This window comes from Perca flavescens, chromosome 14, assembly GCF_004354835.1.
Source record: "Perca flavescens isolate YP-PL-M2 chromosome 14, PFLA_1.0, whole genome shotgun sequence".
NCBI lineage: Eukaryota > Metazoa > Chordata > Actinopteri > Perciformes > Percidae > Perca > Perca flavescens.
In genome coordinates, this window is record NC_041344.1 from 12472610 (window position 1) to 12489247 (window position 16638).

Below are 16638 nucleotides of genomic sequence, written 5' to 3' on the forward strand. Positions count from 1 at the left end.
AAGGAAGTGAAAATGACCCATATTGTTGTTTAAGTATGAGGACTTGTTGTAAATGCATTTCAAACAAATGGTAGCAGGTCATGGTAGTTTCAAAAGTAAAACAAGTAGAATGCCTATCATCTAATCCCAGACCCTCACAAATCTGACTCCCCTCACAGCATTTTTTTGCGTATCTTTCCATCAGCCTTTTTACTGGAATACTCATTGACGTAATCGTACACAACTGTCAAATTCAATTGATTCAATTTACAAGGACTTATTGGAGCACATAATAAAAACAGTGAAAACCATCATCATTACCAGCTTTTATTCAACATTTATTCTTTCTTACCCCAGATATTTAACAACCATGACGGTTTTATTACCATCCCTGTACTGTAATAGGCCTCTCATTGTTAAGAAGCGGTGTGGCCTTGGGCTAGAGGGGTTTAAAGATGGAGCTGGTCGATGTGGTTGATGTGGGCTGTTAATATAATCTTCTACAGACGTCTGTGAAAATGTCACCATGGCCTGGAGCTGCACTGTGTGTTCTCAGTTTCACTTTGTACCTACAGGTAGGAACGGACATCACTAAGACGAATTCAAAACTATATGTTTTTTATATTTATATGTATTCATTTTGCCAACTAAGGGCTGAAGTCTACATGGAAAATCTAATAGCATCATAAAAAAATAAGTGGAATGCAATTCATTGGCAAATGTACCAAAGATTTTCATAATATATCTTTGTGTTCTGTTGAAACATGATATAGTGGCTCTTTTCATTAGGCACATTATAACAGAGCATTGTGCTTCAAGCTATTTGCTATCATTCTAAGCACTCCGCAGAGGAAAACTAGGGTACATGCTAGCTAAATGTGTTCTTGCCCTTGACAAACAGCAAGACATTTGGGGTAGCCTTAGAGAATACAAATATGACAACTCCTAATCGATCTGAGCTTTTTCCTTGGGCGGTGAAGCAAATTCTCAAAATAGATGAGGTGACTTGTCCTGAACAGAAGACATGAACCAGCTTGTCCTCGCTGCAACTTTCACCTTTATATATATATATATATATATATATATATTTTTTTTTTGTATAGTTTTGGGCACTTAAAGTCTACTGTCAACAGTCAGTTATGTCAACTTTTGACTTCGGGCGAAATGTCTTTTTCTCTTTTATTGTATTTCAGCTCGATTATTTTATTGTTTTGCCTGTGGTGCCTATATTTTCAATTTCACTGAGAGACATATTTTTTACGATAAACGTGTGTTTCATGGAAATCCAATAGACAATAAAGAGACCTGAATTTGAGACTGTATACTCTCGGCACTAGGTCTCTGGGAATAACAGAAATACCAGATGCAGTCAAGTGTGCAGTCAGTGCCTCATGCAATGTCAAATGTTGGGGCGTGCTTCTACTGTCCCATGAGACACTGGACAGTCAGCTCAGAACAGAACAACAGGTTAGAGTACAGTGTGTGTGTGTGTGTGTGTGTGTGTGTGTGTGTGTGTGTGTGTGTGTGTGTGTGAGAGAGAGAGAGAGTGTGTGTGTGTGTGTGTGTGTGTGTGTGTGTGTGTGTGTGTGTGTGTGTGTGTGTGAGAGAAAGAAGATGGTTTGTGTGTAGCTTTCAGGAAAAATAAAATAAAACAAACAGAATCAATATTGCAAGGCGTGGGCTGGAATCTGAATCTTTTGCTGGCATGTATGTAATTCAACAGTAAGTTAATGAGCAAAAACCAAGAAAGAAGAGCAAGATGTTAAGTGTGCAATGGAAAAAAAACTCCAGGAATAGTTCAACATTTTGGGAAATTATTCGCTTTCTTGTCAAGTTAGATGAGAAGATCAATACCAGTCTCATACCTGTGGGTTGAGTACGGACGCGTTAGCTTAGCTGGAAGCAGGTGAAAAAACTCACTAATATATTATATCTGTACACAAACAGAATGTAAAAACAATAAGTAAGAGTAACTATTTTGGTATTTTACTTTTCTTCTGGTGTCTAAGTGCAGTGACTTCCTGGAGTCACAGTAAGGTTGTAAGGAGACTCCATACCATGCCTACCACACAGACATTAACAGCAATAAACACTTTTGCTGTTGGCTGTGGTTGGATGACACTTCAATTGAACTACAGTACTTGGTTTCAAGCATACCCTGGTCCCAAAATGTCAATATTACATTGCCAATATTCTTATAATATTGCCTTGACAGGTATCTTACAAGGTTCCACATGGAATACTATAAACGTATCATCCTTAGCAGTTCATGATGATTAAAGTATTACCATCGACCCTCAAGATTGCCTGACGAAGAACCAATTACTTCATGAATAAAAAATAAAGGACTTGAAAATGATTTTAAGTGCTAGTTTGTTTGCTTAGTACCATCATCTGCTCCATTTGAAAACAATCTCATAGTTTAGCAGCAACTATAGGGATATTTGTTAACCAGACAGAGTCAAGTACAATTTGTGGGTAGTTATTCTCCGTCTGATCGTTGTTATTTCAGGGCTGTCCTGATGTCAAATTGAATCACTGAAACCACTTTGATCTGGGTTCTCTGAAGCAACCCATATGGCTTAGCATTCAGAGGGTATATTTACCTCTCTAAATGAGGTGAAAAGTGTCCTCATTAATAACAGTGAATTGTTTTGTCTCCAAGCTGTCAGCCTACCTATGGTTGGCTGCTAGTCTCTGAAAACAGAGAAGTGCATCCACAAAGAATAGGCTGTGATAGGCCAACAGTAGCACATTTAACTAATTTTGCGTAAGAAGCGGTATGAAAGCTGCTTATATTTTGAAAGAGACAGGGTGTGTGGGATTGAACTGGATAAGGTGTGTTTGTGTGCGAGCACTCGTGTACATACATGTGCGCATAAGAGGTTGTTTGCATGTTTTTAACATGCATATCGGTATCCCTGCGCAGCTGAAGAGAGGGGAGATTTGCAGGATTGAATGTCACCAGTTGAACTTTGCAGTCTAATACGTTTTGGTGAGTGAGGTAAATCACATTGAGGGGTGACTGCAGTCAGGAAGGTGACACTTCGAACAGCACCAAGGGTCATGAAGGAGAGACCTGAACACTTTGTCTCAGACAGACATGATCATTTGTTTCTAATCATTGACCTGTAATGTATGCTCTATAATCCCTTCTGAAGCACCAGATAGCCTGCTGTCTAATCTCCCAGACCCATGACTCACTGATTTACTGCCTCACTACAAGGCAGCTTTTTAGTATCAGACTTTTTCTTCGTCTTTTCAGTGTGTCGCACTGGGTGTCATTTTGATTAAAGTGTATCTGTGCAGCACATAGAGAGAAAAAATAAAAAACTGAATCTATGAATTTTAATACAGAGAACCCCCTACTTGATCTGTGTGCTAAAACAAGCCACAGTGGGATGTAGGCTTATTGCAGCAGGAGGGGTTGGCTTATTAGTTCACCATGTGGAGTGTATTGTTCTCAAACCCTACAATTGGCTTTTGTGTGTTCATTACGCTAACATGAGGTAGTGCTGGGCGGTATGACCAAAAATGTGTTGATTCTGGCGGTTTCACGGTATATCGCGGTATTTTCTTTCTGTTGCTTGACTGGGCCTTTATATAGGCTTATAGTGGCTTATTCTACTGTCAGGAGTATATAGAATATCACTAAAACATTTTAATGTCATCATGTTTACTAAAAGCTTTGATTACTAAAGGGTTTGCTTGGCTCCATAACATTATACAATAACGTTATATGAAGGTGAATGCATGAAACCTTTACAGAATGTAAACTATTTTTATTGTGCAAACTGCAAAGTAGTAAAATAAACTTAAATCAAATGAATACACATACAAACAACTTTAACATTGTTTCCCTTTCAAAACAAAATAGTTGTAAGATAGTTGTATAAACACTACCTTGGCCACAGGTAAGTTAAGTTGTTGTAGAAAAGTGGCCGACTGAACGTAGCTCCGCTGTCAGCCACCTTCGCTGTTTGAATAATGTTAGTAGGTTGGTGGACGTATTTCAGCGAGGCAAGACATCTTAAATCCAGTGTTTTAGTTATTGCTCTGAACCAGTCTTTCTCCCACCTTTCTCATCGGACCGTAGGTGGATTGTTATTGCGTTCATAATGTTGCTCCGCTGCATGCTTGAAGTGACAGGTCTTTAACGTTAGCACGGCTGAGTAACGTTAGCGCAACCAAGTAATGTTAGAGTGACGGGCAACAACAGTGGCTAAATTATGTCTGATTTTTTAGAAACAAAAAACTTCGGAACAACAGACGGCTCCTCTCTTGAGCATACGTTGTTCTGGTGTATCTCCGGTCTTTCTTCATCCTCTAACTTTCTTCTGTTCTTGAATGTGCAGTAGTGACCATGCCTCTCCCAGCTTAACAGACGGTTATGCTACCTGGCTAGCTAGCAGCTATAATGTTACCCAACATGCTGTCCAGTGGTGTAAATTTGTAAATGTAAAATTATTAGTGTTAGAAATTGTTTAAGTCACAAATTGTTGTGAGCTATGGTGTTTTATCCTGTTAAAGAGAGTTAGTTGTGGGTTGTTAATTGTTGTGTTATAAAGTTTACTACCAGGAGTGAGAGGGTACGTAGTTAACAGGGCTCCCGTTCTCAATTCACTCGCAGATTACTTCGGCCGTAGCGCTCTCTGCGGCAATGCACCGGTATTACGGTATATGAAAAATTCATATCATGTGAAATTAATACCGTTATACAGTATAAACCGGTATACCGCCCAGCATTAATATGAGGTGGTCCTCAGAGAGTATGTCGAGTCTGAGTGTTGCACTGCTGTCATTTCAAAAGTGACAGTGTTTTAAATAACGAGCATGTTTTCACAATCATAAATCCAATGACCATCAGTCCCATATTCACTCACCTTTTAACTGTTTTGGGTCTCCACCAACTACTGAGGAAAGCCTCTGATTATTTATCAAAATGTCCACCAGCTAGTTAAAACTTTTGCACCGAAGCTGCCAGCCGCGGCCAAAATCGACGCTATGAGAGCTGTGAGAGTGGACCAAAATAGTAAAGTTGTGAGCCGCACAGCTAAACAATTAGCTGAAACATGCTATAAAGCTCTGTAGATCTGAGGGACATGCAGAGTCGGGCGATCATTTTGTGTGGGTTTATCACTATGAGCGACCCCTTCACAAACAACAACTGATCCATTGTTAATATGAAAATATTGATTATAGCTGCTTTAAAGCCTACAGGTAGATTATAGTCTTGTTGGTTGCAGACTTCGTGACAACAATCTTGTAATGTGAGGGGGCACACTTTGCATAGGCTGCCAGCATGGCAAGCTAAGATTTTGTCAGAGTGTGTGTGTGTGTGTGTGTGTGTGTGTGTGTGTGTTGTCACAGAACAATGGCCCTGAAAAGGAGGTCTGTTACAGTGTACATGTCATAAAAAAACAGAACTCCAGACACAACATGTCTGCCTCCAGCACCCTTGCACAACCCAGTGCACAGGGAGACGCCGGTGTACGTTTGCTTGAAATGGGGCTTTATTCAGAGTCCCTTGGGTACCTATTGGTTTCCTTTGTCTGATCCCTCAGACCCCATGGGAGCTCAGAGGCTTAGCTCTGTTTCCTACACATGCGCACACAGTTTTCCGGTATTGCTGTATAGATCTGCTGTGCACCTCTTCCTCCAATCGACACCACAAAAAAAGGGATCCCAAGGGGCCTATGTCAGCCTCCCTATTCATTCACTCCATGCCTGACATTGATAAAAAACCTGCAACCACTCAAACACACCTTTCTGTCGCTTCCAATTTCCTGCCTGCTAAGTGATAAGACCCAGACCACAAGGAGTACTGTATGAAGAGCAATGTGCTCTGTGACTTACAAAATACTGGGGAGTGAAAGCAACTGATTCAAGATGACATTATGTGTTCATACTTATGTGTTAGTGAATAAATGACTATAGCTTCTAGTTGCCCAACAAAAATGTATATTTTTCAGATTGCCAATAACAGGATTATTCATCTGAAAATACTCATACAATATATTAAACTCACATACATGCATCATACATCCCCTTACTGGTAGAAGAAATAAGGATCCAATATATTAGTGAACATGAAGTTTCAGGCAGGAAGGACATAATTAATAGGTAAAGAGACCAAGGTACAGGCAGAGGATCTGACCTGTTGAGTAGCAGAGAAAGCACCTGCTGAGGCCAATGGGAAGCTCCCAGAACACACTTGGACCCAGGGATCATGAGTTAACATTAAGCCCGAAAGATAACAAGCCGAGAGCTAAAAATGTTTTGCCTGCTGGTACTTAGAAAGGCCAGAGGCTTGGTGGGCTGACGCTGGCTGTGGGTTGGGGATAGGCTAGCCGCATTAAATTCAAATACCAGGCAACAAGAAACTAGACAAAAGAAGCAGAAAGCTACTCTACAGAGATGCAGGCTGGAAACAAGTCAATGGAGTTAATGCGAGGTATAAACTGGGATGTATCGTCAGATACTGACCCTATTAAGCGGATGGGTATCGGCCATGGCATGACCAATCCACATTAAATACACTTTCTATGTCAATGTCATTATAAAATTCAGTGTTTTCACACTGAACAGTAAAGATGGATTTTTAGTTTAGTGTGTTTAGGGGTTTGGGTATAGCTACAGACCTTAAGAATGAATCTGCCAAAGGTACGCCATAGCTGATGTGCACCTCCACAAAAATATGTTTGGATGAAGACACGTTAAAAATACTCACTACCACCAATGTGTAGCACCCACCTGGGTGATGCACAGCAGCCTTACGAGGCTCACCACACATTGGCTTTGTAGAGATGGAGGGGAACATGTTTTTTGGCGAGGGTACTCTGCTGTAAGTTCAGGTTAATAGCTACAAGTTTGAAGAATCAAAAGCAAACATTTTTAATTAAAAACTGTTTTTTAGTTTGTAATGAATCAGGAAGTTCAGTTTACTCCTTTTTAGGTACCACGAAACAGCACAAATTTGACATAAGCTTATTTTGCATCGGTCTTTTTAAACGTTAGGAGATGAAATTTTGACTGACAGTTGCTTGCAACACTCACATGACAGAGTTGAAATGCTGGCGCCTGGCATTTTCCACGCTGGGCTGACAGAGCGAGTACATTGGTTTTAGCAGCTTTTTCTTCCGTTTGATCAAAAGCCACTGGTGAGAACAGATGGAAAGGGAGGGAGAGGAAGAAGAGAGAGGGGCGAAAAGACTGCAGTAATAGTTGGAGTGCTGTGGTGATCTAATATGTGATGAAAAGGTGTAATAAATCAACATAAATAGAATGCAATTTGTTGGGATTCATGCAGGTAAGCAGTGAGAGGCTCAGCTGCTGTTTGTCCTGATAGGGCTGCACACTGAGGGCTGAGCTCAGTTTGGCAGGGGCACTTAAAGACACACAGAGAGCTACATAATAGCAAAAAGTGTTGTTGTTGTTGTTTTTTGAGGGCACAGCTAAATTCATAACGGGAATCCTATTATGTTATCAGTGTTGTATAACGGCCATGACAGCATTCCTGTGACAGGTGGGTAATCACACGATAAGAGTTTTGACAGTCCATCAAAACCACAAACGCTGGCTGGAGTCTAATCCTTTTGGCTTCATTTTGAATGTCTTTCTGTTTTGATTTTAATCTGTTATATGAAAGCCCCCACCACCACCACTACTGCACATATACACAAATGTACAAGCAACCCACATTCAAACACACACAAAAACACCCAGTGCCGGCCCGAGCCTTTTGGGGGCCCTAAGCAAAATTTGATTTGGGGGCCCCCCCTCCCACCACGCGGAGTCACCTGTGCTTGACGATTATTGACACAAATACACGCTATAATGTTACATTATAAATTAATACAGTGAGGTTATGTATAAATACAGTGATGGTTTATGAACTACTGTCCCACTGGGCACAGATGCATAAGGACCCTCCCCCCCTACTCTATTTGTGCAAAAGTGGGTGCAAACCGGGGGGGGGTCTGGTGTGCTCCCCCAGAAAATTTTGAATGTGATAGATGTGATTTCCTGTATTCTGGTGCATTTTTGGGATGGTCAGCTTCAGAAAGGGCAATACCTAAATTTTTTCAGATTCATAGCCTTTTGCTTTTTGACTTAATAAGGTAGTGACTCCACACAACTACTTGGGCTTATTAACCGTTAACAATCAGCCGACTAAGTCCAAGTCCACCCTTCTGGGAGAGTTAGCAACCACATCAATTAGTTTAGCTGCATGGTTGTCAGCTGTGGGTTTGCCGGACATACACTGTGTTAGTAGGAAGTAGGGCTGGGCAATATGCCCTCAAAAAAATCCCTGATTTTTTTCACAAAAAATCTGATTCATGATTTAAATCGATTCTTCCCCCCTACTTAAAATCAATCTGTAGATGACAAATAAATGACAAGATCTCACAGACACACACACACAATTATGATTATTCATGCAAATTTTATGCAAATTCATTTGAGTGTTTTCCCTACCATTGTATTGGGGGGTCGCCCTCTGTAAAAGAATGACAAAATCATATGCTATGTATTCAACAAATTATATAATTATGCTATCAACAACAACTAAATGGATGCGTGAGATAAAGCTGTTTTCACACATACAGGTAATTCACTTCTCGTTCCTCAGTAAAAGTTCAATTCATTTTGACTTTAGTTGTTTAGTAGTTTGACTTGCTCCTGTTTTCACCTGTTGCGGAGTAACGTACATTAACATGCCATGGTCTCATGAGTGTAGCATACCTGTAGCAAGCTCCATTGTTGTAACTAGCGTTAAAAAAAAACATTGAAGAGGAGCTCCGTGCTAAAAAGCGGCAATTGCTAGTTGTTTAAGCCGCTACAGACCTCCGTCACAGCTCGGTTGTATAAGCGGGTTAATGACGCGTTCTAGTAGGTGTGTTGAGCTGCAACCGAGTTCCTCAACAGCTGACGGTGCTCCATGGTGCTCCGTCCAATACTCGCTCCGTCAGGTCAGCGGTAGTTCGTGGTTCAGTTATTCAAGAATAGGTGATTTTGAGCCGGGTAAAGAGCACCATGTGTTGCCGGTCATTTCGACGGAGATTACGGTTAAGTAAGTAATGAAGCGACTAGTTAAGAAAATAACTAATATTAGCCGTTGTCGCTGCCATGTTGTTTGTGTATCTCCATAGCAAACGCGTGGGGGGAGGGCTGGGCCCATTCTGAACTACGGGAGCCCAGATGGGACCGTCGGTGAATGTTAAGGAGAAAAAAACAACACTCGATTGGGGGCCCCCTGGTGGCCCCAAGCAGCCCCTTAGTTTGCTTATGCCTCAGGCCGGCTCTGAAAACACCTATCCCCACTGCGGCATGCTCTGCCTTCGTCTTCTTCTCGATCCCACCAGAATTGCCATCCTCACCTGGCAGGGCAACATCATGATCTGTTCTCAGTATTTGTCCATCTCCTAGAGAAGTAATATCCTCAGCTGTGTTGTCAGATGAGAGGCAGATATAGAAGCAGTAACAAGAAAGAATCCACAGTGGCTTCATTATCCTACTGAAGTATGAGCCTTTCACCTTTATTGATTTAGGTTTAGGATTGGACTCTTTGAGGAAAACAGGCAAATGTATCTCCCAAATGTAAAACTGAAACAACAACCCTGGATTATTGATGTTACTTAGCTGCAGTTTCTCTTGGAAATATATCCTTCTTTAGTCACTAACAATGCTAGGACTGTAAAGTACAAGGGATACATTTTCTCCTGATACAGATTCCAATAGCCAAACTCAGAGTACTCAGATACCAAGTACCGCTCCAATACCAGTGCACTCTGTAGTATTTCTTTACTCCAGCATCTAAAAATTGTTAATAACATGTACCGTCAATCCTTATTTTTTGTGCCATTCTAGTTCAAAAGTTGTTTTAGTCGTGCAACAGAAAAGTCAAGATTGGACAGATAGTCTAGCTAGCTGTCTGGATTTACCCTGAAGAGATCTGAGGAGCAGATAACTATAGTCCTTATTAATCGACCAGAGTTTAAAATGCGGAAGGTAACAGACATCCGGCTGAAAGGAAGGATATCGCAGAATTTCAGGTGGCACCAGAGCAATCCCGGAAGGGGAACGTTGTGGATATAGACTATAAAATATATAAACATAGGTAACTGAGGAAACATCCCTTTCTCATATCACAATATCTGAAAAGTTAATTGAAATTATGATTAATTTACAACCTCTCAATCAATGGAAGCAACTGATAATTAACTCAGTGCAGTGTAATAAAATAAAAAAAACAAGTGAATAAACATAAAAGGCAGTTCTTCCTTTGTTAAGTGTTCCCATAAACCTTATTCTTTCTCAATCTCCCCCACACACATTTACATCCACACACGCACGCACACACACTAACCACTCGCTCACTCACTTTAAGCATGGTCTCTGTAAGGCCTTAAATAGCTCTCTCTTTCACTGGTCCATCACTTAAGGATACATTGTGCATGAGGTCCAGTGAGCATGCTGAATGATGGCACATTTGCCTGTGTGTCTGCTTTCTCTGCCAGAGTTTGAAGTGGCTCTCCTCCTGGGCCATGTTTGCATCTTCTCTGTTGTGGCCAAGATAGATTAATCATTAATCAGTCCTCGCTCTGTCCCAGCACCATCTGTGTGGGCTCATCCTCAACCGAAAAGAACCTAACTATCCCTCTATTCTTCTACTCTTTGTTGGAACATAATACAAACCGTGTTTTTTAATCCTCCTTGGATAGCGGACATTTTGAATCAAGGGCTGAAAATGTAGCAAAATAAATCCATTCGTTTTACACCAAGGATGCAGGACGCAAACCTGTTTAACTGTAATCTGATAGGAAAACATTTGACATTTGCATAAGTGTTTACCTCAGAATGTAATTAATGAAAACTCTTAAGCCGGGATTTACAGCTACAAAGTCTAATAATCCAATTATCCCAGCCAGCAATGCATGCATATCTATTTTTTCCATACTTAGGTTTTATTTCAATTCTTGTCAGCCTTTATTTTAAAAATCTGTCCCATAGTAAGTTGGAATCCGTCACAATGAGGACCTTGCAGTCCCTCACATTGGTATTGTTGATTTTCTATAGCTTATGTCAACAGTGTATAGCACATGTGGCACAAGGAATGCTAGACTCACACTCTAATCAGCATTTAATGACAGCCTGTCACCAACTACAGTGTCATTTTCTGGTTTTACTCATTAACCATGCAGTGTTAGTAGAGTTGGCCCTCAGAGGCCTTGCACATTGCAGCAGGACTTCAGCCCCACAGCTGCTTTTCTCATTTCTCTAAAACTGTTGACTTTCCTGTAGGACTCGCCCCGGGATACTTTTGTCTGCTTTTTCACTCCTCTGGTTTTCTATTCCTTCTCTTTTCCTTACCTGTTCTCTCTGGAGGTTTGTTTCTCTCGGTGTGTCTCTTGCTGCGTTTATTTTTCTGATTTTTACCCACTGTTGTTTCTACCTTTCTTTGCCAACTCCTCTCTCTGCTACGACCTGATGCTGAACCACCTGAACTTCCCAAATCTCTCCATGACAAAATACTCACAGGAAAACTTATCAAAAATGAAAACTGAATATGAAGATCAGACATTATCTCCATAACCAAGCATGGAAAATTATTTTTTGGTTGTAATATGAACTACATGCCTTTAAGCACTTTTCTTTCATCAGGTCATTGCAGTTGCCAGATTGAACCTTTTATTTGCTTCTATTTAAGTAGCTGCAAAAGTACTGTAGTAAGGTATTAAATATTAAACTTCTGACCTCACAGAAGTGCATGAACGCACATGTGTGTGGTCCCTGCTTTAGCTATTTAAATGATTTTTTTTTAAAGCGGATGGTTCATCAGCAGGTCAACCTCGAAGAGACATGTGATTTATGGTGTCTGCAGGAGGGAGGAGGAAGGGGTGAATAGAGGGGAGCGGGGGGGCCATCTAATACCCCATCCAGAATGGGATGTTTTAGCAGCCTGCATGTTTGGTGCCCCTGCCGTGACAAACTGTGTTGACGCCATGGATAAAAAAAAAAAAAAAAGGCCATGGCAGGGGCGTAGGAATGAGTTTAACATTGGGGAGGGACACATATCGGAAACCTGACAAATGGTTTGAACAGAAAGATGTCATAAATTAACTACACTGCAAAACATTCACCAACCTACTTTATTCTACTAAAAAGATTCATTCGTAAAGATAAAAGGAAAACACATTTTGAATGGCAGTAATTAACTGATACATATCAAATCAATTCTTTAATTGCAGGCCTAATCATCCAGTTTTGTAGATTAATAAATAGCATATTGATCCAAACTTTTCTGAATACATTTTCTTTTCTTAGTTGTATTTTAAGCCTCAATGAACAGACACAGATATACGCAAAGGTTAAGTTGAGGCAAAAACAGCATCAAGAATGTTAACATCGGGCATGAAAATGGGTCAGGGGTGAAAAAGCTGAGAAGGATATTACCACTCTAGGAGGGTCTGGGGGCATGCTCCCCCAGAAGAAAATTTTAAATATTCCATATTTTAAAGCATCAATCTGATGCATTTTGAGATGCATTTTTTGCCAATCAACACTGTAATATTTCAATATGCACTCATTAAAGTTAATTTGACTGGCAAAACAGTTAAAGTCCTTCTGACATTACACAATAATAAAAGTCTAAAAACTAAAAAGTGTTGCATCAATTTTTACTTCTTCCAACCATATGTTAAATAAAGAGTCAATGTGGATTAACATAATTGCAATAATATCATAATCCTACAAGGAATCATTGTGAAAACTAAACTTTACTACTTTGGTCATCATCAAAAAAGAGAATTAGTACATTCATGATTTTGTCCATGTTTATATTAGCTGCTTTATTTACATTTATTAAAAACGTTGCATTGTTTATCTTTTCATATAGCTAGACGTCTAGACTCTGGGACAAGGCCGTTATGTTTAAATACCTGCCATGCTGAATCCAAACAGACAGCTTTGTCAAGGAAGTTTGGGCTTCAGATCAGATGTTCAACAAACTAAAATCACCTCACCCTTCATATAACACCTACCTGCAGCTCTGCAGTGCTGGCTCTCCCTGCATCACCCTCACCAGTGTCACCACTGTTAGTTTCCAGCTGAACTTCATCTGATCTCTAATATGAAAGCAGTGGAGATGAATAAGGTATAGAAAAATACTGATGGGAATGTCAAGAACAAGTGAAAACCCACACAGACAGACTAACTCCTTTCTAAATGTGGGAGATGTGTAACTTTACTTGTTTTCAAGTTACATGGGTTAAGTTAATAGAAAACTCATGTTCTTTTACAATCATCTTAAATACTGTTGTTAGTGTCAAATTGCTGCCAACGTTGGCTAAGTAACGTTACGTTAATAGTAACAACGTTTACCTAGCAAGAGTGTACTAGTTAGCTAGATGTTGAATCACAACATCAGCTTTACATCAACAAGTCTAACGTTGGTTAGACAGAAAATATAATTATCCTCCTGGACAAAATTATTACCAACTCACATTTCCTTTCTTTCTTTTCTTCCCCATGAGAAAGAAATCACTTAAACTGAGCTGCTGCTGTCTTTTCATCTTAACTTCTGACTACCTGTCGCCACTGCCAGCTGCAAACTCCGCTTCCCAAACAGTCTGCCGTTGAGGGGGCGGGCCGGTGGCAAGACGCTGTATTGCGCTTTCAAAATAAAAGCATGCAAGTTAAAGATTTCAAAATAAAATATTTGTCTCCTCCGCGGTATAATTTTTGGGTGGGACAAATGCGACTGTCTCCAATATTGGAGGGGACACGTCCCCCCCGTCCCCCCCGGTTCCTACGCCCTTGGGCCATGGTGCTTTCAGGAACACGGAACTGTGAAAAAACACAAAGAACGATGATTTTACAGAGGCTTCATCCCACTTTATTTTACTGCGTCCACCCTTTTCTTTTCTCATATATAACGACAGAGTGTAACATTTACTTCTCAACAGGTCCTCATCACATGCACCGCCAATTTAACACTTATTTAGATACACAAGCCCTTGCACACATACATTTAATTGCTTAAAACTAGGGCTGGGTATCGTTTACAAAATTACAATATCTGTACCAATACCAGTACCCTTAAATACTCTGTGCTGGACTTCACCACACAACAAACTGTATGGCTTGGAGCTGCTGCAGTGCAAGTATTGTTTGATTGGAGAAGTTTCAATCCTACATGGTACTGGGTTAGTTAAACCTGAGTCAGGTTCACTGCCCCCCTACTGTGCTCCCCTCCTACACTCATGCATTACTTCCTTTTATCTTGGGCCTCGCTTTAATCACAATCACTCCTAATTTCCTCCTTTCTTTTCTCGGTGTCTGGCCCGCTTTCATCCTCATAAATCTGTCATGCCAGGGTCTATTAGTCGTGACATTCAGTACAGAAATCGTAGTATTTTCTGTGAAGAGATCCTACTGCCACCCAGGCACTCTGTACTTGCACAGCAAGGGAATTAGTTTGGGTGACATTCAAGATGTCAGAGAAGCTCCTGTTAAAAGGAGTCATTTGTGGTGAGACAAGGGTAGAAAAAAGTTTAAATACAGCAATTCTGTGTTTAAAAGGGGCGCTATGCAGTTTTGGCAATTTCTTCGCTGTTCCCCGCTTTTTGCTCGCAGGTTTAGAGCAAAAACTTAGTTTAGAGCGCCCCCTACAGCTTATAGCAATAGATATTTGGCAACACTGTTGTAAAAACTTTTTGGCGACTCTCCCCTCCTCCCATCTTCTCCCTCTGTTCATGTGCATTTGTTTTCATAGAAGGGTTTGAGCCACGACAATAGTGTGAAAACCTCCATCGCTACCTTGTTCTTATAGCTAGCCGGTTCCTGTATATGTGCAGTGCCGTGAAGCAATTTGTTACATCGCGAGACCTGATATCACGCGATACTTTCTGACACTGAGGCCGGTGGCTCAGTGGGTGTTTTTTCCGCTCACAGGCGCTAGAGGGAAGGAGGTAACCTGACCTCATAAGGAGAAGATTCCAGATCTGAGCTTTCATTTTCTCAAAAGGCAGAGCAGGATACCCAGGGCTCGGTTTACACCTATCGCCATTTCTAGCCACTGGGGGACCATAGGCAGGCTGGGGTAATGCATATTAATGTTAAAAAAAAACTCAAAGTGAAATTTTCATGCCATGGGACCTTTAAGGTAAATTAAGCTAAAAAAAACTGCATAGCTCCCCTTTAAGAGACAGCAGTGTGCTTGCATTTTAACTTTCACTTTGCTTGTCATCTAGTTAAAACACACCAGTTCAAATGCATGCATGAAAGGGAATTTATAATAACTTAAAAGAAAACTTTAGTTAGCTTGCTCATTCATGACCTGTTATAAGGAGTATAAGAGTTGGGTATATGGTTGACACATCTGATGTGACACTTGATTAAATTCTGTTTTAAAATGGTGTAAAGTGGGAAGATTCTACATAACATTTTAACTTTGGACATTAAAGGGGTGGTTCAGAATTTTGGACATAGGAACTCATTTCCAAGTTAGCCAGTGTGTTATTTATCAGTGGAGACAGCTTTTAACACTTTTCATCCAGTCCTTCCAGTTGCAGAGTTTGCTGGTGCTAGGCTAGCGTAAGTCAACAGTATCTGCTAGCCTGCCATTAAAAGCAGTCTTACACACTCCACAGTACACCCGAGGCAAATAAATTATAACGGCAGACTATTGATGTAAATGTCTGTTGATAAAATAATGTTAGAAATAAAACTCTCTCAATGATTGCATTACTTTTTGAGGTACTGGTTTCTCAGCAGCGGTGGAATTTTACTTTGCTCCGGTTAGTAGTACTGCGCCAAAAAGTAAACAGAGAAGCGCACTCCAGTCGGGAAACCTAGTAGTAGCCTAGTAAATTATTGAAGCATTGGATTGGAAACTAAGGACTAGGCAACATGGTGAGTCAATGTGCATTTAGAAATTGTAAAAATAAATCAAACAGATGGGCATCACAAAGTTTTCCACAAATTTCCATTGCGAAATCCACAAAGGAACCAACCGTGGCTTCTTGCTGCTGGCTTGAACATCAAGACACCGGCCGAGACTCTACTCAAGTGGCAAATGTGTAGTGATCATTTTAGACCAGACGACTTTGAAAAACCCTGCAATCTAAAAGGACCACAAGTCACTGACAACTAATGCGGTTCCATCCGTCTTTCTAGATGCACCAACAGCTACTGATGAACAGGTAATAACTTTTGGTAGGCTACTCTAGCTAATAAAGCTAGCTCCTTTCATAACGTTAGCCTAGCTGCTACTGATAGACTGAGACTGACAACGTTAGTGGAGATAACGTTACTGTTCAATGCATTGTGGAGAGTGACAATGTTAGCTAACGGTATAGCTACACTCTTGGTAGATACCTGGCTGGGCTAACCGCTAACTTTAGGTAATTACTGACAGAAAAGTCATGTAAGCTCGGACAGTTTACATGCAAATTGCTAGCCCGTGTGCTTTCATGTACCGGTAACGTTATGGGAGTTATAGCCTGGCAGAGTGGAATTAGTTGGAGCTGACAGCAGCAGGTAAATAAACTTGCATGATTGTCACGCAAACCGGCGCTGCTGTAGCCTATGCTACCAGCTACAGGGAACAAAGTATAACTATTGCAATGCGATGCAAGGGTAGTTTTAATTCTAACA

General features: G+C 40.7%; 1 protein-coding gene and 1 long non-coding RNA gene across 3 annotated transcripts in view; both read right to left on the bottom strand.

The window, feature by feature from the left end:
- Window positions 1–16638, bottom strand: part of LOC114567548 (uncharacterized) — a 45639-nt gene that overhangs the window by 10981 nt on the left and 18020 nt on the right. The window contains exon 3 of one of the 2 annotated variants that reach the window (XR_003694192.1): window positions 13746–13827. The exons of the other annotated variant lie outside the window; for it this stretch is intronic. This is a non-coding gene — a long non-coding RNA (uncharacterized LOC114567548). Of the gene's footprint in view, window positions 1–13745; window positions 13828–16638 lie in introns of those variants that run through there. 2 annotated transcript variants of the gene reach the window in all.
- Window positions 8849–13695, bottom strand: LOC114567547 (uncharacterized). Its single transcript, XM_028596582.1, has 4 exons — window positions 13485–13695; window positions 13023–13106; window positions 10430–10541; window positions 8849–9516 (listed from the first exon to the last, which is right to left on the bottom strand). The coding sequence occupies exons 2-4, from the start codon at window positions 13097–13099 to the stop codon at window positions 9091–9093; spliced, it is 615 nt and encodes a 204-aa protein (XP_028452383.1). The 5' UTR covers window positions 13100–13106; window positions 13485–13695; the 3' UTR covers window positions 8849–9090.